At 37.5% G+C, this 24,844-nt stretch overlaps 2 protein-coding genes across 7 annotated transcripts in view; both read left to right on the top strand.

The window, feature by feature from the left end:
* slf2 (SMC5-SMC6 complex localization factor 2) overlaps positions 1-11,497 on the top strand; it is a 37,577-nt gene extending 26,080 nt beyond the window's left edge. For 4 of the 6 annotated variants that reach the window (XM_020929232.2, XM_020929224.2, XM_055162471.1 and 1 more), the window contains 14 exons: positions 185-352; positions 625-727; positions 2,206-2,293; positions 2,641-2,779; positions 3,299-3,383; positions 5,362-5,538; positions 7,536-7,630; positions 7,776-7,863; positions 8,267-8,383; positions 9,180-9,257; positions 9,343-9,429; positions 10,207-10,275; positions 10,347-10,523; positions 10,723-11,496. In XM_020929232.2, the coding sequence (XP_020784891.2) occupies positions 185-352; positions 625-727; positions 2,206-2,293; positions 2,641-2,779; positions 3,299-3,383; positions 5,362-5,538; positions 7,536-7,630; positions 7,776-7,863; positions 8,267-8,383; positions 9,180-9,257; positions 9,343-9,429; positions 10,207-10,275; positions 10,347-10,523; positions 10,723-10,968 (1,717 nt within the window). In that variant the 3' untranslated portion in view covers positions 10,969-11,496. Of the gene's footprint in view, positions 1-184; positions 353-624; positions 728-2,205; positions 2,294-2,640; positions 2,780-3,298; positions 3,384-5,361; positions 5,539-7,535; positions 7,631-7,775; positions 7,864-8,266; positions 8,384-9,179; positions 9,258-9,342; positions 9,430-10,206; positions 10,276-10,346; positions 10,524-10,722 lie in introns of all 6 variants that reach the window. The other 2 variants (XM_020929216.2, XM_020929208.2) reach the window with 1 other exon arrangement.
* A 685-nt stretch (positions 11,498-12,182) lies between these two features.
* The window catches only part of LOC129411509 (WASH complex subunit 2A-like), a 15,710-nt gene continuing 3,048 nt past the window's right edge, over positions 12,183-24,844 (top strand). Inside the window, exons 1-16 of the mRNA XM_055162453.1 lie at positions 12,183-12,395; positions 14,299-14,442; positions 15,641-15,805; positions 15,924-15,992; positions 16,969-17,142; positions 17,766-17,859; positions 17,927-17,988; positions 18,545-18,598; positions 18,684-18,776; positions 18,868-18,952; positions 19,086-19,145; positions 19,490-19,629; positions 19,835-19,919; positions 20,152-20,205; positions 20,279-20,428; positions 20,974-21,122. Of these exons, the coding sequence (XP_055018428.1) occupies positions 14,299-14,442; positions 15,641-15,805; positions 15,924-15,992; positions 16,969-17,142; positions 17,766-17,859; positions 17,927-17,988; positions 18,545-18,598; positions 18,684-18,776; positions 18,868-18,952; positions 19,086-19,145; positions 19,490-19,629; positions 19,835-19,919; positions 20,152-20,205; positions 20,279-20,428; positions 20,974-21,122 (1,578 nt within the window). The 5' untranslated portion in view covers positions 12,183-12,395. The remainder of the gene's footprint in view (positions 12,396-14,298; positions 14,443-15,640; positions 15,806-15,923; positions 15,993-16,968; positions 17,143-17,765; positions 17,860-17,926; positions 17,989-18,544; positions 18,599-18,683; positions 18,777-18,867; positions 18,953-19,085; positions 19,146-19,489; positions 19,630-19,834; positions 19,920-20,151; positions 20,206-20,278; positions 20,429-20,973; positions 21,123-24,844) is intronic.

Raw genomic sequence — 24,844 nt, 5'->3', positions numbered from 1 at the left:
ATGCGGCTCCAAATTCACCCCGTAACTGCTAGCCTCATGAGTTTCATTTCACTGGAGCCAAACGCTATGGATGACATTACACTACCTTAGTGCACTTTATACAGTCTGTGGTTTTGATTTGACAACAAAAATGTACATATCTGATATTTTTGTTCTACTCTCATCCTTGTCCATTGCTTAACAGGCAGATCGTGCAGAGGTATTCCCTGTTCTCCAGTGCCATCAGAGAAGTTCCTCCTGGACACGAGCTTTTTCATCTGGAGAAGTTTGGTCGTATCTTCAACCAGAACACACTGGAACTCCGCCAGTGCAAGCTCAACCCACAGGAAACGGCAGAGAAGACCCTCCTATGGTCTGTATTTACATCAATTTAGCAATCTCTCCCAGTATTATTCCAACCCTCCTTGCACTTAGCTGCAAGATTCTGTGCAATGCTCACACTGCCTTTAATAGAATATGCCATGTTATATATATTATATTTCTATGTTAAAACAGTCAGGTCCGTAGGCTCACATAGCAACAGCGTGCACAAGAGTGAACTGGGAAGATTAGGTCCCAGGTCTCATTTGAATTGTAGACTTGTCATGGTCTGATGCTTAACTGTTATATTGTGTCTTTGTTTAGGTCTAGTCCCTCTCAGTTCAAGCTGTACATTCACATCGGTCTGTTCCAAGAGGCTTTCCAGCGCTTGCCCTGCCCCTTTCAGATCACACGCTTTCTCTTCAAGGTGCTCCTCTCACATCATAACATCAACACTAATACTAATACTAGGGGTGTCAAATTATCGCGTTAATTGCGATTAATTAATTACAGTCATATTTAGCGCGTTATGTTTTTTAATCGCGTTAATCTCATTTTTAATCTCTAACTTTAGTGTTTCTGTATGTGAGTTGCTTTATTATAAAACCTGTTTTTATGTGTTGTTGGGACAACAACAATACACACACACACACAAAAAACACATTTATACATTTTTTTATTTCGGTAATTCCACTCATTGCCGGAAACCCGCACAAAACGCACGCAGTAAGAGCGACGTAAACGTCATGTTAACGTTTGCGGCGTCAGTCGCACAATGGACAAGGTCGAAGAGCCAGTAGAACAGAGTCAGCAGTGCACAGGTAAAAACGCATTCATGTCTTGGAAATTATTCTCCCGACATGAAATATAAAAGAAAATAACAAATATAATATCGCCTACAACTTAAATGTCACTGGTGAAAACAACCTGCATAGGCTCATGATGTCTGCACTACTGTCCTATAGAGACCTGCCACATGAGGGGACACGCACACAAACACACAAACACACACCTTCATCATCGTCATTAACCTGAGAACGCGCGGACCACGTTTCCTTCCGTAGTTACTGCGCGGACACCGACGTGCTCCCGTGAGCCGCGTGTGGACCGTGTTTTCTCGCGTACGCTGCGTAAACCGCGCTTCCTCCTGTGCGCCTCTAAACCAGAACTAACACCAAGACTAAATCCAGGACTAATCCAGTCCAGGACTAAACCAGGACTAAACCAGAACTAAAACCAGAACTAAAACCAGGTCTAAACCAGGTCTAAACCAGATCTAAACCAGGTCTAAACCAGGACTAAACCAGGACTAAAACCAGAACTAAAACCAGGTCTAAACCAGGACTAAACCAGAACTAACACCAGGACTAAAACTGGATAAATCCATTCCAGGACTAAACTAGGACTAAAGCAGGTCTAAACCAGGACTAAAACAAGGACTAAAACCAGTGATCTCATATATAAAGCATTTCTCTATTAATAATATTTTCAATATGGTTAAGGAAAGACTGGACTTTTTATTGTCTTTAAGTAGACAAAAGTTATTATGTTCAGATTTCCTCGTCTTTGCTACTTTACAGCAAACAGTTTCTTATTCATGGATACTTGGGCTCAACAGCCAATTTGGAGAGATTTGTTAAACAATAAATGACTTTATAAAGTCACTTTTTTTAATCTATATGAGTCTTTTGATCTGCCACAATAATGTAATAATGAATTTAAATGAAAATACCTCAAATTGAAGGCTTTTCGCAGCAATTTTTAGGTGAGATTAAAATGAGATTAATTAGATTAATTAATTACAGATCATAATTAATTAATCTCTCAATTTTTTTAATCGCATGACAGCACTAACTAATACTACTACACATACTAATGCTTCTATTTATTTTCCTTTTTTCTCAGATGATGTGTGTTCACAGTGACCATATGTTGTCAGTGGACATACTACAGGTCCTCACTGATATTGCATACTCCGCTACTACTAAAATAGGTGAGTCAAAAGTGTTTAGTTTCACTGGTAAGGACAGGGAAACTTCTATTTCACTATCTGCTTATCGTTTTATATTTGGGGTCTGGACAGAGCCCAGTCAATACACAAGTACACGCTCACTGGCTAAATACACTGTGAGGACTGTATGCACTGGTAACAGTAGAAAAAGCTTTTTGATCGACATGCAGACAAAAGCAGACTCACCTGCGCAGACAGAGGCAGGAGGAGACTTGGCTCGCTGAAGATGATGCAAATTGTCAGATGAATGTGTCAAACAGCAACTCTGCATCACCCATTCATATAAATAGGCCTCCGTAATCTGGATTTGTGTGTATGTGTGTGTGCAGTCAATGGCAGTGACAGGTTCCGAGTGTGGGTGCCCTCTGTAGCAGACATCACCCTGGTGCTCATGAACATGGGGGTCTCCTTTGTGTCTCTGTTCCCTCTGGAGACTCTGCAGCCGCCTTTCACTGAGGGACGTCTACTGTAAGTATAGGTTTATAAGATGGGAGTCAACAAATGCAACAGTTTTATATGCAAGAGAATTGTTTAAAAATGACTTGAAAAGACTGATATTCCAGCAATTTCAACAAGTTTTAAAGCAAACCTCCATCCATCCATTTTCTCCTGCTTATCCAGGGCCAGGTAGCAGGGGCAGCAGTCTACTGTAAGCAGGGACTTGCTGGTGCATATCTTTGTGAAAAATGACCGTTTAGAACAACTATAAATGTGTAACTTTCTTGAGGTGACATGCAAGCTGCATAATTCAATTAAAATAGAAAGTTAAAGTCCTACTTCCATCGTAATGCAATCCATTCTTCATTATTCTATTCCATTCTTCTATTTTTTGCTAAAAAGTTACTTAGCGGGGCTTTGCGTAAACTCTCCAGCTTATCCGAATATCATTGTTTCATCAATTGTTTCTCAGCCTTATTTTTTGCTCTAAATAAAAACGTACATTATGTGGCTATATGTAACCCGGATGTTTTCTTTTTTTTATTTCAGTGAAGACATTTACATTAAGAGTGAGAGTCCTTCTACCACACCACCAAGCACTTTCCCTGAACACAACTGTAACAACATGTTTAAGGTGAACACTACATAATGCTTACTGATACTTTGCAGTGAAATCAGACAGAGGGTGTTCTGCATGGATCTCTGTTGGCATTATGTTCAGCAGTTACCAAGGTGACAGAATGCACACATTAGCAAACAGACAAAAAAGTTTTAAGATTGTTTGAAAACTCAAGAAAATACAATACAATACAAAATACAAACACATCATACATTTAAACATGAGTGCATCAGGACACATTAGCAAATTTACTTTTCATTTAGAAGTTTTATGGCAGAAGGATTAAAAGATTTAGGGTAGAGGTTGGTCTTTTGTTGTGGGGTGACATAGTGCTTCCCAGAGGGCATTTGCACAAACTGCTTACGCAGAACATGATTAGGCTGGCTCAGTATGGCTTTAGTCTTTTGGAGCACCCTTTATCTGCCACACCCTTTCATTATATGATTCAAACTGTTCTTATCTTTCACAGATAACCCATACAACCAACTAATATAAGAAAATGTCAACAAACTCTCGATAAAGGAATGAGAGAAATGATTTAAAATGTTGGATGACTCATTAAAAGAGTTAATCTTCCGCATCAAGTGAACCTGTTGCTGTCCTTGTTTGACAATTTGCGCAGTGTTCTTTATCAAACCTTAGAGAAGAATCAAACACAGTCCCCAAGTAGGTGTAGGCGTCCACCATTTCCACTGCTTCTCCATGGATGAAGCTCGCTTTTTCTGCTGTGACTTTTTTTTTTCTGAAAGTCCACAACAGTTTTTTTGGTCTTAGCCACGTTTAAGTGTAGTTGGTTATTGTCATATCATTCAATGAAAGCAGGTAGAGCCTGACCCTGGTCTGAGTTTGCTTCTTGCAGGAGAAATAATAGGGTAGCATCATCTGAAAATTTTATAGTGTTACTCCCCTCATTCACAGACCTACAGTTATTTGTATACAAGATATAAAGCAGCGGAGACAAACACAACTCTGAGGTAATCCAGTGTTTGAAACAATTGGGTTGGACATTTGGTCATTCACCAGAACTCTCTGTATGCGGTCAGTTAAAAAGTTTAAATTTAACAGAGGCTAGTCTGTCAATTGAAATATCTGGCTGCATCTGCGCATTTGAGCTGGGCTTTTCAAGGTGTTTATAAATAGTGTCCAAAAGAAATATTTTTGCATCATTTACACCCTCCCTGCTTGATAAGCAAATAACAAAGGATCTAGTTTGTTATCAGTTAAAGAGAGGATATTCTCTTTTAGTGTTTTCTGAAAGATCTTCATTACTAAGGTAATTCACTTAGTTCCTTTGAATTATTTGAATTGGTAACAGATATAACAGTGGGATTGTTGGTATTTGCTCAGAATTTGCAGACATCTCAAAGTGTAGTAAACACCACTAAGCTGATGAGCACAATACCTGACAGTGCATCCACTAATACCATCTGGACCAGCAGCTTTACTTGTGTTTATCTTTTTAAGCAACTTGGTAAAGCTTTCTTGAGAGACCAACAAATCATTATTTGGATCAAGGGATGTTCAGGTTTTGTCAATTTCATCTCCAAAATATGACCTCTCAAAGAGGGCAAAGAAGAAATTAAACACATTTGGCAAATAGTCATTGTCTACACCTTTAACACTGACATTTTGTCTTGTTTCACAGAAGGGATGGTGCACTGATGCCATTGACTTAATGCCTCTCCATGCCACTCTGGATGAATTTAGGAGCAGCCAGACAAATAGTCCATGAGAGTTATGTGTGAGAGGCTTGTTTAACAGCCCAGATCATCTCACCTGTTGTAGTTCCATCCGAATCAGTTCTTTGAGGTCAGATTGTGTTCAAATGAAGCTCAGATTAAAGTTTAACTTGAGGAACAGCTTCTAACAGAGTGGTGCCTTCAATTAGCAACACACCCCCAGGGGATGTTGATGACACCAGGGTCAAAGTGTCAATAGTTCAGTCCCTGTTAAAATCATTTGAAACTCTCCCGTGTGTGTGTTTTGTGTTCAGTACCTGTCATGCTGCCTGGGCCTGTGTCCACGGTTCTACTCGGACAGTGAGCTTTTTTTGCTGCTGACATCAATGTGTACAGTCAGTCTGGAGACACGGCTCCTCCTACAGGCCGGTGTGGAGCTCTACCCCCTCCTCTACAAGCTCCTCAACAACATCCGCCACTGGGAAGACATGGTAACACAGGCTTGGACTTTTGTTAAAGATAATGCAAATGTAGATGCTCTGAGCAATGCAATGCACCTTTAAGCTTTCTATCATGTTATATATGTTGTTCTCACATCAAAAACACACCATCTTTTATTTATCATCCTTGCTTGTTTTACTATTTTAGCAGTGTCCTCAAGGCACTATTCGAACCCTCCTTAAGGTTAGCTGTAAGATTTTGTGCAATGCTTCACCCACCACACGACAGTTCTTCATGAATGTACAAAACTATACAACAACTTGACAAACCTGTTGCAGTGTGCAGTATTTTCTTTATCTGATTTTGTTGTGATGACGCTCAAAAGCGGAAGTGGCATGTTCTTTGTGTGCAACGAATACAGCATTTTCAAAACAACAAAAGGTAACCAAGTCATGTAAATATATGTTAGCAGTTAATACCACATAGTATAGTAAGTATAATACCACCTCTCTTAAAATCAAAAGCTGATTATTAAAATGAAATGCACAACCTTATATGGAGCTCAACATTCCAACCAGCTACGTGGTAACTAATGCATGTCCAATCCAAAAACTCTTTAAACTAAATTCTGTTAAATGTTACTAATTAACTTAATAACTTAGCAATCTAATCAATTTCAGAAACAGATTGGCATAAAATTATAGGTGTTCTGGCCATTACACTGACCACATAGATGATTAGCCCACAGCGTAATTTCAGACTTTTAATTTTGAATAATTTAACACTATGAATGAGAAATTCACTTCCAGAACGAAGTGAGTGGTCACAGTTGAGCTCAATATCAGGGAGTCTAGTTCTATCTACAAAATCTCCTGTCTCTCAGTCTTATAAAACATGTTTACACTGTAGTTTAGACCTCTACAAACATCTCTTAAACAGTAATCCTATAAATCAGGGATCATCAAACTAAGGCCCGTGGGCCAACCCAGCCCTCCATGCCCCTTTGATCAGCCCCCACCCCTCAGCCCTCTACAACTTGAACTGGCACTATGAGGCAATCCTCAAAAGTTGTCATGGCCTATTTTTTTAAATTATGGTTTTTTGCAAATAATATGTCTGCATCTTGTATTTTGTTGATTTTTTTCAATTAAAAAATTATATTTATATGAAGTATTTATATTTAAATAATTCTATGACATATTACATTTGCCACCGAATTTTCATCACCTGATAAGCTCAGTGACAGTCAGCGCACGCACAGAGTACTATAGTGCGGTTAAGGACAGCAAAATGGCAAGTGTGAAAGTATGAAAAGTTGACAGTGTGTCGAGTTTTCAAAGAACAGTAGACGACCAAATATTTTTTTGTTCAGTGCAAGGAGCGTGCAGTTTGTCTGATATGTAAAGAAAGTGTGACAGTTTTCAAAGAATATAATCTGTATTGTCAAGGTCATACAATTCTGTTACACGGCCGACCCGACCCCGGCCCTCATCACAGTCAGGAGCGATAATATGGCCCTAGAGAAAAAAGTTTGGTGACCTCTGCTATAAATGGACGTGTTAGCATGCATACATTATGCTGTGAACCACACCTTGGTTTGAGAAAAAAACTTTTTCTTCATTTTCTATTAGAGGGTCCATATTTCCCTATTTTCTAATCTATGTTAATAATCAAACACATACCTGGAGTTGTGCTGTTTCATTCACACATGTTTAATACACAAACTCTGCATATTTAGGCTGAGTTCTTCTTTCAAACTGAAAACACTCTGTTCCACCTTGTGATGTCATGTGAGAGGGCTCCGCTGTGTTTTTAAACTCCATACACTTAACTTAAAAAACTACCACTACATGACATCACAAGGTCGAATAGAGTATTTTGAGCTTTGGGGATGTGACAGACTAATAATCAAACATGTGTGAATGACAAAACACAACTCCAGGTATGTTTTTGAGGAGACAACAGCTTTCTAACATGGCTTAAAACTCACAAGAGTCAATTGTACATAATATAAGACCTTTAATCTGTTGCATTTAAATTCTTCCAGATGCCTAAAATCTGCCTGGCTCTGACGGACCTCACAGACGACCACCACAACATGTGTCATCTGGTTCAACTGCTGCCTGATCACACTCGCGGAAAGTAAGAGCCTTCTACACACTTTGCATTTGTTCAAAAACATGTTCTTGATAAATATGAAAAAGTATGACCTGTCACATTTTCAGTTTTTCTAAATACAGATTACATTTATAGTTATTTTTCATAACATTTTTCTTTTCTTGTTTAGGACTCTCCGACGTCATCTGAGCCTGTCTATGATTTCTAAACTGTTGGATGGCAGTTGTTTGTACAGACCTAAATCCAAAGAGATGCAGGTAATGCCCTGACCTCTGCTTACTCTCTGACAGACAAGTTTTAAATGTGCATTGTGTAACTTCGCTGGTGGAGGGTCAGTTAAATGCTTTTCTCCATGGAAATGTTACTGCTTTGTCTGGAATGTTTCACAGTATAGCTTTAAGCTTCCTATTTTCATGGAGACCAAACCAGACCAAGTTACAGGTCAGACCTGTGGAGAGGCAACCCTGCTCAGTCAGAATGCCTGTTTTTCTAGTTATTCTTGAGCTATAAAACCACCTGTTTCTGAGTAAATGTAAGATAGATGTAAGATAGAGCTGTTTGATGTTAATGCATATGTCATTGCTCCGCCTATGTAAAAAGTTACATAGTGCATATTTGATCTCTAAAACGCGTTGTTATTGTTCTTCTTGTCCCCTATAGTTGAGTGACCTGAGGCTGTATGTGCAGAGAATGAAGCCTTCCTCTCTGCTGCGCACCATCATCAGCTCGTCTGACCGCAAGTACACAGAGGAGGACCAGGATTTTCTCGATCAGCAGGTCTGTCCCCACTCTAGGCGCTTTTCAGACCCTATTATTAAATGTCGGTGGAAAGTTAGAAGTTGCATTTACAGCTACATTTGCTTGAATAAACTTTAGATTCAAGTATTATTTTGAAGTAACTCTCACTGTGTTGACTATCCTACCTTAAAGGTACTACATTGCACAAAATGGATTCTTGTGAGCTTTAAGCCATGTTATAATGCTTAAAAACATACCTGGAGTTGTGTTTTGTTTCATTCACACATGTTTGAGCAATCCTGTCTACATCTCCAAATATCAAAATGCTCTGTTCTACCTTGTGATGTCATGTAGTGGTAGTTTTCAAGTTAACGACCACTTTTTACCTTTTTAGTTCAATACAGATTGAAAAATCCAGGGATAAAAATCATCCAAATGATTCTTCCTGTATTACCTGTTTGAGAGAAGAACTCAGCCTAAATATGCAGGGTTTTTGTGTTAAACATGTGAATGAAATAAACATAACTCCAGGTATGTTTTTGATGAGGAAACAGCATTATAACATAGATCAAAAAATTGCTTAATATGGGCCCTTTAAACATGTAATAATAAATAATTAATAATGCAAATGAAGTATGAAATAACTTTTCTTTTCAGTCTGATTACATCAATGACAATAGGTTGAAAACATATAGGTGTGTTTAGGCTATTTCAATATTTGACAGATAAATATTTGATTGCCATTAACCATCCAAGTATACAAAATCGTGCTTTACAAATAAACAAAGCTGCTGTCATCTCTGTATTCTGTGTCAATTGCTTCTTTTTCTTTCAGGCATACTACCTCTGCTACAGCCTATTGACTTTGACTAATGAAGCCACCAACATGCAGTACTTCCCCCCTCAACAGAAGGTTTGTCAGCTCTCAGACAGACTTGATTCATTTGAGGTGATCATGTCTTGTTAATAAATCTGTTTGTGTGTGTTTGTTGGCGTAGGAGCATCTGCTGTTGCTGTGCTCTGAGCTGGAACGCCACGTCAAATGTCACATCAGGGAGAGTGAGAAGTGGCTGTACCGCAGTAAGGTGAGGACAACTCTTATTCACTACTTCATGAATCTCATAGTTTACACAAGGTTACAGAAACAGTTGAAGTTATTTGTATTATATTTGACATTAATGTTCAAAAGTGCATCTCAACCTCGTACACTTTCTGTCACACGTACAACCTTATTATCTCTAAACCAGGGGTCCCCAACCACCAGTTCCATGCCCAAACCATCTGGTACAGGGCCCCAGAGAAAAATGTTCTATATCTTTATCATATATATTTTAGTCTACCACCGTACTGACTCTAAAAATATTCTGCAAATTGACCTAAACCGCAAATATGACAAGCATTTTGTGCTGTTATTACTGGCCCCGCCTCCACCAGTAGCTAAAAAAAACTGTATGTTTATTACTGTTCTTTACGAGAAAGTTTGGGCGTGCTGCTGTAAACTACTGCAATCCCTTTTTTACACGAGCGGTGAGGTGAGTTGTGTTGAGGAAGTTGTAAACGTATCAAATATTTTCAGTCATTTATGCACCTTGGACTCAGAAGTGACATCATACTTAACAACTCTACAACAAAAAAACAGTACTTGTGATTTATTATTATTATTATTTTAAGCCAATAAATATGGCTACATAGACAATAAAATTAAAAAGTCCCCCCACCATTTCATTCCACTACATCCCTCAAAGTAACTTCTCTGTACCTCTTGATCCATAATTATTTTAAATTTGATTGTTACTAACTGAATTTGCTGACCCAGAAACATTACGTTGCCAGTCTGTTTAAACTGTAAATCTCTTTTTCAGGTGAAGGACCTAGTGGCCAGGATATACACAAAATGGCAGATGCTTCTTCAGAAAACAAGACCTCTAAATGTACAGCAGCTAATTTATTTGTATTTTTTATTTACAGAAAAGCGCAACTCATTCTTTTTCTTTTCCTTTAGGGCAAACTGTACGACTACTGGCAGCCATTGCAGCTAGACTCTGGGGGAAGCCAAGATATCGAAGAAATAGAGTCGAGTCAGGAAGTCACAGAAAAGGATTGCGTTTCGGATGAGGTGACGGTGGAGACGGGAAAACAAGATGAAGGATTGGACTGTCAAGATGGAGAAGCTAACCAGGTACAAATGAAATGAGATAAATTGTCTTGATGCGCCTTGCTTTAAAACATGTTTATTCTTTAAAGGGCCTACTGTATTTTCTGCACTACAGACACAAAATAAAACAAATTTATATTTTGGTGTATTCATAATTAATTGTAAAAAAAAAAAAAGTGCTAATTTTTGAAATGCTTGTTTTTGTAAATATTTTTTTGTATAGATTGTACCAAAAGATAGTGAAGAAGGGAACGTCACGGAAGAGGTGAAAGCCCATAGCACTTTTGAACTGGACACTGAAGGGGGAGATGATCATACACAAGAGGAGGATGATCTGTGTGAGGACATGGACACAGAGACAGAACATACCTCAGGACTGTCCCCGGAGCAGTCCCTTTCCCCGGCCTTTGAGTTTGGACACGTGAAGAGACCAGATACCGCGTTGCCCACCCTGCTCCAAACCAGCTAACTCCAAACAACACGCAGACACTTCAGGGACTTCTACTGACTTCTATTTGCACTACACCTTTTATTATGTGCTGCAACAGATTAAAGAAAAAATGTTCAAAGACTACTGTGTGATCAAAAAAGATTCTCTTGTTCCAAGTTTCATCCATAGATATGTATGTATATGTATATGTTTTAGAGATGGCATATTATTCTGATTGTGCCAATATTTGTTCTGCACTGCCCAAGTTGTGTCAGTCCCAGTTTGTCCGTTGTTGGTTACTGTTTAATATCGATACCAAAATCCATATTGGACTATTCCTGATATATTTCATTCGTAATTAATGTGTACCTCAGCAAGTGGACTTTGAATTATTTCAGTGCAATTTTTTTATTATTGCAATTTAATGATTAATACTTTTGATAATTATTGTTTAAGTAACTTATTCCATATGTTTGCATATTTTATACGTTGGTTTGTTGTGTTTTTCAAAAATATTTTTCTACAGTTTTGTACCAAGTGTTTTATAAGAGTTCAAAAACGAATTAAAGTTTTCTTTTGAAAGATTTACTTTATTCATACAATCACTTTCCTTACATAGGCTTTTGTCCAGAGAGGAGGCTTTCTGGCTGGTTTAATATGTTTTTGTTTGTTTAGTTTTTAGTATTTATTGTCCCCGTAGGGAAATTGTCCTCTGCATTTGACCCATCCTTCTGGAGCAGTAGGGAGCACATGGGGTGCCGGGGACCCATCTCCATCTTGTTGCTAGGCTTGGTCAGGACCACTTTAGCTGGAGGATTTTTACTTGTCTTTGTACTAATATAAAGATGATCTTAGAAGAAACAGTTTTAGTTGTCCATTTTTAGGGCCCATGACCTGTTATTAGTTTACTGCTTTGCCATTCTGCTTACTGGGCTTGTTTAAAGTATGGAGTAGAATGTCTTCAGTTCTTCAGCCATAAGCAGACATTTACACAGTAATAGTCGACCAAAAAATATTGCACAAAAGTTTACTCCACACACTCCCTTTACTAGTATTTTTATCTGTCATTGGCACTCAGAAGCAACTTTTGCCCTAGATATTGTAAGCTTGCATTAGGACAGACCATTCACATGACCAGAGTGCGTGTTATGAGTGTAAAATATCGGGCAAGTCGCATCACTACACAATTTACACACACTTTAGAGCTGATCTAAAGCACTGGCCTCATGGGCCCCCGTTCTCTGCTCCAGGCTGCGCTTGCGCAGTAGTTGGCTCAGCTCGCGGCCGCTCCACTTTCACTGCGTTGCTAAGCGACCGCAGTCAGGTGACTGTCTGCAGACAGAACATGGCTGACCTGTCAGAAGACCAATGAGAGAGAGGCCAAATTTTACATTATCGATCTGCTTTCCCTGGGCGTTTGGACCACGGTCCGTCTCTCCAACACAGTGTGAAACGCAACAGCCAAGGTAGGGACCGAGGCGCTTACGACGGCTTTAAAGACCTCTGGGTTTCCCAGGAGATGTTGTTGCTAACGTTGTTTGTAGCTAACTAGCTAAGTTAAGCTAAGTGCTAACAGCAGAAGAGAGTCCGCTTGAGGCTGTCTAAACTTCGGACTGTCCAGGAGGCAGTGTGCGGAGTGGACGAGCTGTGCTTTGCTGGAGACTGCTCTGTTTACATGTCTACATGGCCAAAATCACAGTGAACGTACCTGCTGTGTACAAGTGTTGTGTGCAGATGAGGCTAGAGCAGCAGCTAGCACACAGCAGCTCAGGAAAAGAAAGTGATTCCCACATTTCACAGAGTTAGCCCTAGACAAGAATAAAAGTCGAATTAGCTGTAGCATTATAACCTGTGTCTGGATTACTTCAAAATATCACATCTACTGAGTGCCGTAAACTCTTAACAAAGAATAATATGAAGCTGCTGAAGCAAGTTTGACAATAGTTTTTTATATCATAAACCACTATTTGACTTAACTTGAGGGTTCCTCTGCTGAATCCTCTGATGCCTTTAATGTCACACTTTGTGTGTATAAACGTGATAGGGTTTGGCAAAACAAGTGTTAAACTTCAGCCTAAACCCCTTCGGTCTACAGAATAACTTTATTTATATGCATTAACTGCATAGTTTGTTTGTTTTGTTTTTTTGTTTTGTTTTGTTAAATCATTGTTATATGATGCATGATTATGTTAACTGACCAAAGAAAATAAACTGCTACTACTAGTATAAATGTGTCCCTTTGATACTTGAACCTTGGCATGGACAGTGGAGAGTCCCTGTGGTCCCTGTGAGAGAATCTACATTTACAACAGTCACATGAGGAAGTGGCTTCGTGTTGTAACCCCACGCATTTTTATAGTCAGGAAATATGTTCGCTATATTATGCAGTATGTACTCTTGTGAGATTTAAGGCATGTTATGATGTTGTTTTATGATGTTGTTACCTCATCAAAAATATACCTGGAGTTGTGTTTTGTTTCATTCACTCATTTGAGTAATCCTTTATTATTTGTCTGTCTATGTCTTCAAAGATCAAAACGCTCTGTTTCACCCTGTGATGTCATGAACTAGTAGTTTTCAAGTTAACAGCTACTTTTTACCTTTGGTTTTTAAAAAAATGTGTGAATGAAACAAAACAGAACATCATAACACAGATCAGAAAAAAGCATAATGGGCCATTTAGGTCAATGTTTCCTGGATAATTTAGTGCAATTTGTAGCTTTTATATCAGTATTAGTGTACTAAGTGTATAATGATAATAATGATTCCATATGATGGTGCAATAATTTTCATATCATGTTTTCAACAAAATAGTGTAGTTACAATACTAAAATTTCAAACTAAAATTTCACTACTAAGAAAAAGAATCAATACCATGATGTAATAATAATGTATCATCATTGATGATACATTATTATTACATTATTTTACATTTACATTATTTCTTTAACCACTGGAAAGTCATTTTCAACATTAAACAATAGTACTTTATTTTATATTACCATGTGACCTCATATCTGTGTAATCTCTCTCTGGGTTTATACTAGTCTATGTGCTCTTATACTTGTTCTGATATAGCTCAAGATCATTCTAAAGCTATTCAGGAAAGTTTAATTTCTCTCCCGTGAATGTGACTTTTTTTTAGCATTGGTACCTGTTCAAATGAGTATCTAGTTAATGATATTGGTTTTAGTGTTGATTAGTATCTGATTATCTGATAACCCTACCTCTTTTTATAGTATACTTTGTTTTCTAGATTTGCATATCTCTAAAACAATAATTGTGATATTATGAATTTTTTATGTATCTCAGTCCTATATCTTAAATCCATTTGACATTTATTTGTACATTTATTTATTTGTTTTTCAGATGAGTGGGTTACCAGATGGGCTGACCAATGGCCCCAGTAAAAGTGACCATGTGGATAATGGCGCTCAGGTTTGGGAGAGGCCGTGGACTATAGCAGAAATGAAACAGAACAGCGCCAACTGGTCCCTGGCAGCTGACTCAGGGGTAAATACTGTCTATTTGAATTGGTAGTAATGTAAAAGTATTGTCACATAATTTTCACACACAAAATTCAAACTCGAAAGGAAAAAAAAGATATTTTGATACCATAATGATGACAATGACACTTTTTTTAGACAATAGAATGCAATTTTCATCCTATTTTTTTCATCTTATACTATGTTTTGGGCCATTTTTAAATACACTCCTTTCATTTGTGTATAGATAGAGTGGACTCTAGTTTTTGTATAGTTTAGTATGAGGGTATAAATTGTTTTGTAGATGGCAGATGTTATATAAATGGAATAAAAAAAATGAGATATTCAGTACGTATCCCTGATGGGGAACGAAATGCACAGTCTGCATGGGGTCTAATTATATATAAAATCTGCCAACAATGTGGTGAAGACCTCCTATAAAAATGGATTCTGTCTCTTTCAGTTGTTTTATACTTATGTGCTTATCAAAATGCAATATAGAGGTTATTTTGCATTATGCACTTATTCTACTTTTTAAAAATTCAGTTCTGTTTAACTTTTCTAGTGGGGAATACACCACCTACTTGTCACCATTGAGATCTTATTGGACCTTTAACTTGGTCGCATTGCTGTTTCATGCTGTACTACTACGGATAGACAGTAACCTTAAAAATTACATAGTTCACTTTTTAATGAAATATTGCAAATCTCAGTCTCATCATATTTGCTATTAGATATTATTCAGACATGTTTTTGTCATTCATGGCTTCAAACAATTTATGATGGAGCTTTGATTTGGGATGCACCGATCTGGATTTTTCAGTTCCAATACAGATATCAATACTTTAACTTTAAGTACCTGTTAATACCCAATATTAGCCAATACCAGTGTAAGAACGGTATTGTGTAATAGGTTAAGTTAAGTTAAAAGTGTAACTTATAACTTATTACACAAAAGATCCTATTGTGTTATGCAACTGTTATTTATCCTTCAAATGACTACAGAAGCAGTTTGTGTGAATAAAAATTAAAACACTATGAGACAAAATCAACCTGTAAATAGTCTTATAATGTCCAATTAAATGCCCAACCAGGAACCAATACCCAATCCTGCTAATTTTTTCAGTGTTGGCACAGCTATTCAATTTCAGTTACAGTAACGGTGCATCTCAGTTTTGATTTTATTATCATTCATCTCTTTACTTTCTTTGTATCTGTCCTCACAGCTTTTCCTGTTCCTTCAAGACTTCAGCCAGAGAATGTTGTCCAAGACTCACGAGATCGAAAAACAGCTGGACAGCCTGATCCGAGACACGAAGGCCACGGACAGCTGCCTGCATTCTGTGTTCAACGACTTCCTCATGCTGTCCAATACACAGTTCATAGAGAATGTATATATCTGTTTTATTATTTGTAAAAGTGAGCCTGTGGTGCGAGTGAGCCTGTGCGGCGCAAGTAAGCCAATAACCCAATGCTGTGTGTGTGGTAATAAACTGTTTCCTCTTGCAGAGGGTTTATGATGAAGAAGTGGAGGAGACAGTAGCCAAAGCTGACGCAACAGAAAAACAGCCCGAGCAGGTATAATAAGGTTACACTGGTATCGTCTTGCTATAGACTTGTTTTAGTCCTGATCTTGTTCAGGGTTTATTCCAGTTTAGTCCTAATATTGATGTTGTGTGTGCAAGTATGTACGCACCCTTAAAGGTCCTATATTGCTAAGACGTTTGTCTTGATATATTTGCTGCATTGATAGTTTGAGTACAGCCATACACTGAGTATTATTTCATCTTTAATTTGCGCTGTGATCTAACCCCTGGACCATCCTGTAGCCCCTGTGTGTTTAGCCTTGTTCCAGTGGTGGAAGAAGTACTCAATTTTGTTACTTAAGTGAAAGAACAGATACCGTAGCAAAAAATACTCAAGTAAAAGTATCACATGAAAAAACATACTTACATTTAAAATGTACTTAAGGAGTAAAATGTAAAAATTATTTAATATAGAGAGAGAGTTAATAAAGCTTCAAATGTGGTGATTTTGATAAAGATTTTTCCTGAAATTTGTTTAAAAAAAAAAAAAAAAAAATCAATGATAAAAATACTTTTACTTTTCAGCTCTGTTTTTTAAAAAAAAATGTAGCGGAGTAGAAAGTACAGATACCTGTGCTCGAATGTAGTGAAGTAAAAGTAGAAAATATTGACTTTGTATTGACTACAGATACCTAAACTTTTGGCTTAAATACAGTACTTTTACTTTGTTACACTCCACCACTGGCTTGTTCTGAGCATTCTAGCACCCTACTAAATGATTAAAATTCTCTACTAAACATTTGTCCATTAGTGTCACATTGACAATACAAAAGAATAAAACAATATTGTCAATATATTATATTGACAATACAATATGAAGAAAATGATACACTGCTGCCCAAAGTCATATGTTCTATACTTCTGCAGTTAATTTCCTTGTGTCATAACTGAAAATGCAAATACCAAGAGCCACTTCAAAGCTTAAAATGTCCTCTTATTTCTGACCTGTAATGTTTTTGCTGTTTTAGGAGAAGACGAAGGAGCAGAAGGAGGCCGAGCTCATCCCTAAAATGCAGGAGGCGGTCACTTATGGCCTCAAAGTCCTGGAGTCCGCGTTTGAACATCTGGACATTAAAGCTGGAAACTCCGACTCAGAGGACGAAGAGGTGCCTGACAGAGTGGACGCCATTTTGGAGCCCAAGGTACTGTATTGCTATATGTCAGACAATTATTCACATTACAGATTACAGATCAATTAAGACTATTAAAAATAATAAATAACCGAAGTAGATAGCAAAGCATTTTCTGTTCCTATATTTCTGTTCCTGTATTACAAAAAATTTAAAAACATACCTGGAGTTGTGTTTTGTTTCTGACACATGTTTGAGTAATCCTTTATTATTAGTCTGTTTACATCTCCAAAGCTCAAAATGGTCTGTTCCATTTTGTGATGTAATGTAGTGGTATTTTTCAAGTTAACATCTACCTTTTATCATACGTTCACTAGAGATTGGTAATTCCAGGGCTGAAATCATCCAAATGATTATGGTGAAAGTGTTTTAAAATCACAGTGGAGTACTTCATTTTGACCACATGACATCGTTTTTCATAGCATTTTCAAAACAATAAAAGGTAACATGATGATCTGAACACATTAGCAATTTATTAGCAGTTAGCAATTCATACTCCATATGTGTCATACCCCCACTTTAATACAAGGTTCAAAAATATTTTCTCAACCTAGAGTAAAATATTTACTGTAGTCTAAAATTTTGACATGAATATTTGTAGAAAGTGATCAATGTGTCCTTTTTATGACTTCCAGGACCTTTATGTAGACAGACCCCTCCCATACCTGATCGGCTCCCAGGCTTTTATGGAGCAAGACGACGTGGGCTTGGGTGACCTCTCCAGTGACGGTAATAGTCAGAATAATATTTACTCTGGCTGTATTGGACATTCGGTTAACCCTGTGTGTTTCAACAGAAATGTCCGTGGACAGTGACAGAGACAGTGTGATTGAAAGTGAAGATGGCAAAGCTGCTGTGGTAAGGATTCATTTAAAATGTAATAAACTTTAATCATTTTGAATTTTCTTCTCAATCAATAAAGTTTTATCTGACTATCTTGTCAAATTTATGGGGTGTAACAATATCCAATTTTATTGTACAATATAATGTGATTCATTAGCAAAAATATCAAATTTAAGTCTTGGTTTTAGTCCTCATTAATTCATTTTTTATTTAGTTTTCACTTGTTAGGCCCCAAATGCACTGCACGCCACAACTTTGACATGAGTGCATCAACGCGACTAGAGCTGAATAATTTTGCATTTACTGTCTGGAGGCTGATCATGGCAATCACAAGGATTTCAAAAGTTAATTTGAAAGCACAAACTGACACTTTCTGAACAAATGGTTGCTTTCTAAGTATTTTGAATGGGATTCACAGCTTACACATCAAGCATCAAAGAACTGACTGTTAAAAAAAGATGGTTTTCTGATTTTTAATGCACAACGTGTTGACTTGGATGGTGTGGCCATCCGTATTCACTTTTGTGACTTTGTTTTATAATTTCTGTCCTGATATTTATCTGTGTTTCAGCATTCAGATGAAGACTACAACCAGGATGACAATGAGACTCCGGAAATTAAAAAGGTGAATTCCAAATCTACTTGGATACAACAAACCAAGTTTCATTTTGTGTTAAGTAACAGGCTAATTTCATCATCCAATTTTGTAGAAGTCGTCCATGTTGAGTTATGATGACGATGAAGATGATGAGGACTCCGACATATTTGGAGAATCTGACAAGGAGGAAGAAGAAGATACAAAGGTGAGAAAGTGTTTAACTTAAACAATACTACATAAATATGCAGTAAAGTACAGAGTAAATAATTCAATAACTATGTTTTATTGTCTTTCAGAGCACACACCAGGCGTCCTTTGCAGATGAGCTGGCAGCTAGAATCAAAGGAGAACCTGTGATTAAACCAGAGGTGGACCGTGCATGTAAGGCTCAGATCTCTGGTTTTGTTTGCACTGCATTTCCGTTGTTCATCTTGTTTGAGTGATATTTAAGTTACTGTGTGAGCCATCTTTGCATGTGCATGTTCATGAACTTGTGTTTCCATCATCCGTAAAGCACTGTCCTCTAAGAAGAAGAGTAAGAGCCGGAAAGAGTCCAAGCCTGCCAAACCAGAGGGTAGGTGTTTTATTCATGCAATTTTCTTTCTTTTTTTTTTTTTTTATTAATCGTGAGTTTCTATCTATATTCACGCACACACCACAATTATACTAGACAACGCGGGTGAAGTGTCTTGCCTAAGGACATATCAACAGAACTTTAATTCTCTGACCTTTGGGTTGGGAGATCCTACTCTAACCACTGAGCCACTATCGTATTTAGTAATTCATAACCTTTTCTATTAAGTTCATATAACTTCTGAAGTGTTTTGGAGCCTAGATTTAAATATTTAATCATTTCATTTAAATATTTACTTTAATAATGTTATTTTGAATGTCCCATGTTTCTGTTGTATCCTCCAGCGGACGAGGACAGTGATGACATGTTCAAGCCTCCAAAGATGGACTACGAAGAGGAGGAGGACGAGGAAGACCTGTCTCCATTTGGAGTAAAGAGCGGACTCTTCAGTGGGGGGAGGGGCCTGTTTGATGATGATGACGAGGTATGACTCTGAACCTACTGCTCTCAATAAATTTGACCTTGGAGTAGAGCAGACATCTCTTTATTAGCAGTCTACCCCAGCTTGAATCTATCTACAAAATGTTTTATACATTTTTGCATGAGAACTTCATGCATTAGAATTTCATTTTGAAAGAGTATAAACAAGTTTTGTCAAATCTGACTGCCACAAATTTTGTGTATTTCAGGGAGACCTTTTCTCTGATGCACCTAAACCACCAGTGAAGGAGGAAAAAATACAACACACCGCAAAAACAACAGCACCATCTACAGGTGAGCCTGACCTATAACTCAACTATTGATCAAAAAATGACAGACTATTGTCCACATAGCAAAAACTGACCACTTCATTTGATCAAAATTTAAACTTGAAACAGAATATCAAATCATCACATGTCCTGCCATTACTTAGGAGATGCTGTAAAATAATAAATAAAATAAAAAATAAATTAGTTTAGAGATAAGAAAAACTAAAACAAAAAAAACACCACTTCTCTCTGTTTAGGTTCCACAAAGTCTGGAAAGAAGATTCCAGTTGGTGGAGTTTCAATATTCCCAGGTAGGTCCCACTCTCATCCTTTCAATTATACATTATTTATTTAAACGAAATCTAAATAAAATTATTTTCACAGAGAATAATTTGTTTGGTTCACCGCCTGACACCGAACCTGTGGAGAGTAAAGAAAACGGGACTCCAGCTGCTAAAACCCCGATGGGAGGAGGGCTGTTTGATGATGAAGAGGAGGATGACTTCTTCAGCGGAAACTCAGTCAAAACATCTGGTAACTAAAATGTGACAAAATTGATAAGACGGACAAGAAGTAGGGATGTAACGGTATCCAAATCTCACAGTACGATATTTTTTGTGATATTTTGTGGAGGCTAACAAAGTGCTGATAAATTTTAGGATAATGGTCTATGTAGTTCCCCCTGTTTTTTTTAGCTATTGCTGCAGTGAAGAGACTTGTAATTCGATATATTGTAATGTGATTACTGTGAGACCTTTGAGGATACGGTGTCACAATATTTTGGTTATTGTTTATTGTTTATTGGTTATTATTTCTAGTCTTCCAGTTACATCTGTTTGTGAGATTTTAGGTTTTAAAGACACTTCGTGGTTGTTTCATACTGCCTAAGAAAGCTACATAGATAGATAGATGGATAGACTGATAGATAGATTATACTTTATTGACTCAGAGGAAAAGTTTAGCTGCAGTTATGTTCTGTACTTCTCAATCGCCTCTGTTCAAAGCTCAAAGGCATAAGTCAAATAAACTGATTTTGTCCCTGTATATAATTCCTTAAACTCTTTTTTTTTTTTTTTCAGCAGTAAAGGAGAAGCCCAAACCTAAAAAGGCTGTTGATCTGTTCGATGATGAGGATGAAGATGGAGACCTTTTCAGTCACAAGTCCAGCTCCACTCCTCAGAGCAAGAAGGAAGCAGAGGAACCACAAGTGAAGCCTCCAGAGAAGAAGGTACTGTACCACCTCTCACACCCTGATAGTGACACAGGTAAAATGTTTTGAACCTTTTTTACTTTTGTTTTCTCATCAAAAACATGCCTGGATGGATAGTGTTTGAAAGTAACTGAATAGATGTACCAAGAATACGTTTTAAGAATGATTGATTGACCTTATAATCTTGACAACCTTTCTAGTTTTTTCTAACTTGTCAAGGTATGATGTAATTTAAATTTACTACAAACTCACCCAGAACCCTTTTTACCACAAACCTTTAAGCGAGCGCTTCTTATTAAAGTGTTAAAATAAAGTTTTGAGTGTTTTTTTTATTTTTTATTTATGTACTGGAGATTTAAGGCAGATACGCTAAGAAGTCTACATATTGACCTGATATCGATCTATTTTTAGAAGGCAATATGCTGCTATAGTAAATGTGAAAGTAAATGTGAATGGATTTTAAAACACTGGAGACTGTGTGACCAGTGTTTTGAACTCTCGAGCGGGAAGAGGGAAAAAAAAAAAACTCAGTTGATTTTGTGTTTGATAAGGGCACATTTTTATAAAACAACAAAGTCAGTGTAGCAGAATATAGGCCCTTTTCAACCTCTCAAATGAAGCATGTCTCTCCCTCGTGTTTTTTCAGATGCGTCATTGACTTTTCATTAAGACCAGGCCACGAATGTGTGTACCAGATTTTACATGCCTACGACAAAGTAAAATTATATTGTTCCATACAACCTCCCTAGGAGGCGCTATTGCGTCCAGTTTAGATTTTCTTATATAAATCTGTTCAGGGTCGGAGTGTCCACCAACAATTTAAGTTTGAGTCAACTTGGGCAAAGTTTGTGCGAATTATCACGCGTCAAAGTTTGATGGCTAGCTGCAAAAACAAACCCGAAATTTGCACCGTTGCCACAGCAACAACTGTTTTAAAAAGCTTTAAACAACTTTTAATGTCTCACTCGTCTAGATGATACAGAATGATTCTAGTGAGTGTGGGTCAAACGCCTTAGGACGAGTTCATTCAAATATGAGGACAAGAAAATGCGCCTTTGGCGCCAAGTCGCGCGATCAGTCCAATATGGCCGACTTCCTGTTAATATACTTTTTTGTCCCTATTCCCATGGTGCATCTGTGTACCAAATTTGGTTTGGCTATGCCAGAGTTTTTGTTGGGCGTCCTATAGATGCATCAAGAATCTCAGACTTCCAGTCATTGTGTAATCCATACTGGGAAGGATTTTCCAAAAAAGTGAGCATCAAACCTCCATGTTTGTTTTCCCAGTGGAATGTGTCTATTGTCAAAGTCGATCTTTTCAAGACTTTTGAACCATATCACTTTTGTTTCTGGTTCTGATATTGTCATATTTTAGTTTTGTGATTCAGATATCGTTAATTGTGTGGTTGTTGGATCCTAACAGCGGAAAACGACTCAAGAAATTTGTTTGCGAACTCCATAAATGCAAAAGTGAATCAGATGTGTGTGACTGCAAACCTCTGTTCAAACTGTTTTCCCTTCCCAACAGAATTGAAAAATAGTGAAAGGTGAAGGTGATGGGCAGGATTGATCCACTGGAAGAACCAAAAAGGAAACCTTTGGCTTCCTAACTCATCCTGTGTTTGCAGAGAACATTTTGTATGTGGAGCACCATCAAAGTAAAATCCCGTTTGTTGACACGTGACACGTACAGAAGACAAACAGACTGCACTGCACTTTCTTGTTCTTGTGGTTTTACAGCAACATCACATCTTTGCAGTGGAAGGTGTTTCTTGGTGAACAGCTGGTGCCTTTCACTTTGGCATTGACTTTTTTAAATTTGTGAACAAGGTGGAGTGAGGGACCATGATGTTTAATAATGTGGACATTAACAACCATGCTAAATATCCAGTGTGCCTTATGGAATGTTGAGAGTAGCCTAACTTTCTATTGAGGTTCTGGGCCTGTTGATGGTAAAGAAATCATCACAGATCCATTGATTTTGGTTGGATTTTTATATTTTTTTCTGTGGAATAACTATACTGTTTGAAGAAAAGAATGGCATATTGGCTGATGTCAAAACTTGGGGGAATAGTTGATTGCCAATGAGGTAAAGATGAAAATATTGGAAAAAAGTGAAAAAATGCCTTATTTTTTGGCATTAAATTGAGCCAAAATCATGTAGAAATGTGTTTTATGAATATTTTTTTCACTGAATGTTGTCACCACATGTGTTCTTTGCATCTGGAATGCATTTGTAGACAACTTACCCAATCCACTGAGGATTTGAGGAAATGTTTCCTTTTTCAAAATTTTCTATCACAAAATGAAGGTTACCTACACTAAAATGGCCAAATTTTTTTTTCCGCGCGATATTTCCGGAAGAGCAGACCCTCCAATTAATGGTTCTCAGGGTCACAGTTAACAAAAAAAACACAAATAAAAAGTATGGCAGGCGATGTCAGGTTCAACCCATTTTCTAGAGCTTTTGAGACTTTGGCTCCCTGACTATAAGGAACTGTCAAGACTTTTGCACTATAAGCTAATGTTTAAAAATTATGCAAAGAAGAAAATATTCACATATACTGTAGCTTTCACGTCAATGGTAACAACTTTGAAATAACTTGGTTCTTACTCAGGCAAAACCCACAAAGGCACGGGGAGCGCAGCAGCATGACGCACATTGGGAAGAGTGAAGGGCAGAACATTTAGAACTAGACCAAAATAAAAGCTAAAGGGGCAACAGAGGGGCCACGGGTACAGAACTAGAGCTTGGCTGGTGGATTTTCTCTACAGTCAGCAGAACAGCTCCTCTCCAGTGCATAACACAAGAGTCAGGCCTGATGAATTAAAGCTCCACACAGTACGCTCCTGCACCTGCCTCAGTTTACATTAAAATAAAAACGCACAGATACAAGATGCTACAGGCAGGAGATATGGGGGAAGAGAAGATGGCACTAACTGAGATGGAAATATTGTAATAAGTAATTTTTCAAGTGAAGGGTCTATCGCCTGCTTGTCTCCATAGAGATATTATTTCTTTGCCTGGAATGTTTGCTGCAGTTGGGCATTAAACTTATCCGTCTGTATGAAGACAAGCAGGTGAGGGAGCCAGGCCAATTTACAGGTCAGATCTGGGGAGTGATGAGCTCAATCACAGAAATGCATGTTTTAAAGGAATTTTTAAAGCAAAATGTCTGTATTTGAGTCAGTGAAACAAATAGATAAAGTTTAATGCCATACTGTGAAACTTGACAGGCAAAACAATAACATCTCTTTGGAGACAATCACCCCTCTACCAGAAAAGTTCCATAGTGCAAATTTAAGCATTGCGTGTTTTACCTTTTGATTTAATGCACCGATGGTCACCCGGACCTCCTCTGTTTCCAGGAGTAAAGTGGCAGTGGCCTGTTTTGTATCTGTGAAATGAGCACGTTAGAAACATTACGGAAGAACATACTTTACATTATGCAGGGTCTATATCTTGGTAATTACTGTATCTATTTATATATAGTGACTTTAACTGATATTTAGTCACACAACAGAAAACAGATGTAGACAGCAAAAGACAGAGATATAAGCTTTAAAAATAGTGGAACTGTGGACTAAACCCAAAAATGGAAACTTAAAATTTGTGTTTGTGAGAGTCGATTTTTACATTTTGTTTGTTTTATTTTATTTTAGAATATGTGGCTTTTGTTTTATTAGCTTGTATAAACTGTGTCATAGAAATAACAATAGTCTACAGCTTAAAAAAGGAC

This window comes from Boleophthalmus pectinirostris, unplaced genomic scaffold (genome assembly GCF_026225935.1).
Source record: "Boleophthalmus pectinirostris isolate CB_2022bp ecotype Guang Dong unplaced genomic scaffold, ASM2622593v1 HiC_scaffold_5, whole genome shotgun sequence".
NCBI classification, from domain to species: Eukaryota; Metazoa; Chordata; class Actinopteri; order Gobiiformes; family Gobiidae; genus Boleophthalmus; species Boleophthalmus pectinirostris.
This window is presented reverse-complemented; position numbering and strand designations above follow the sequence as displayed.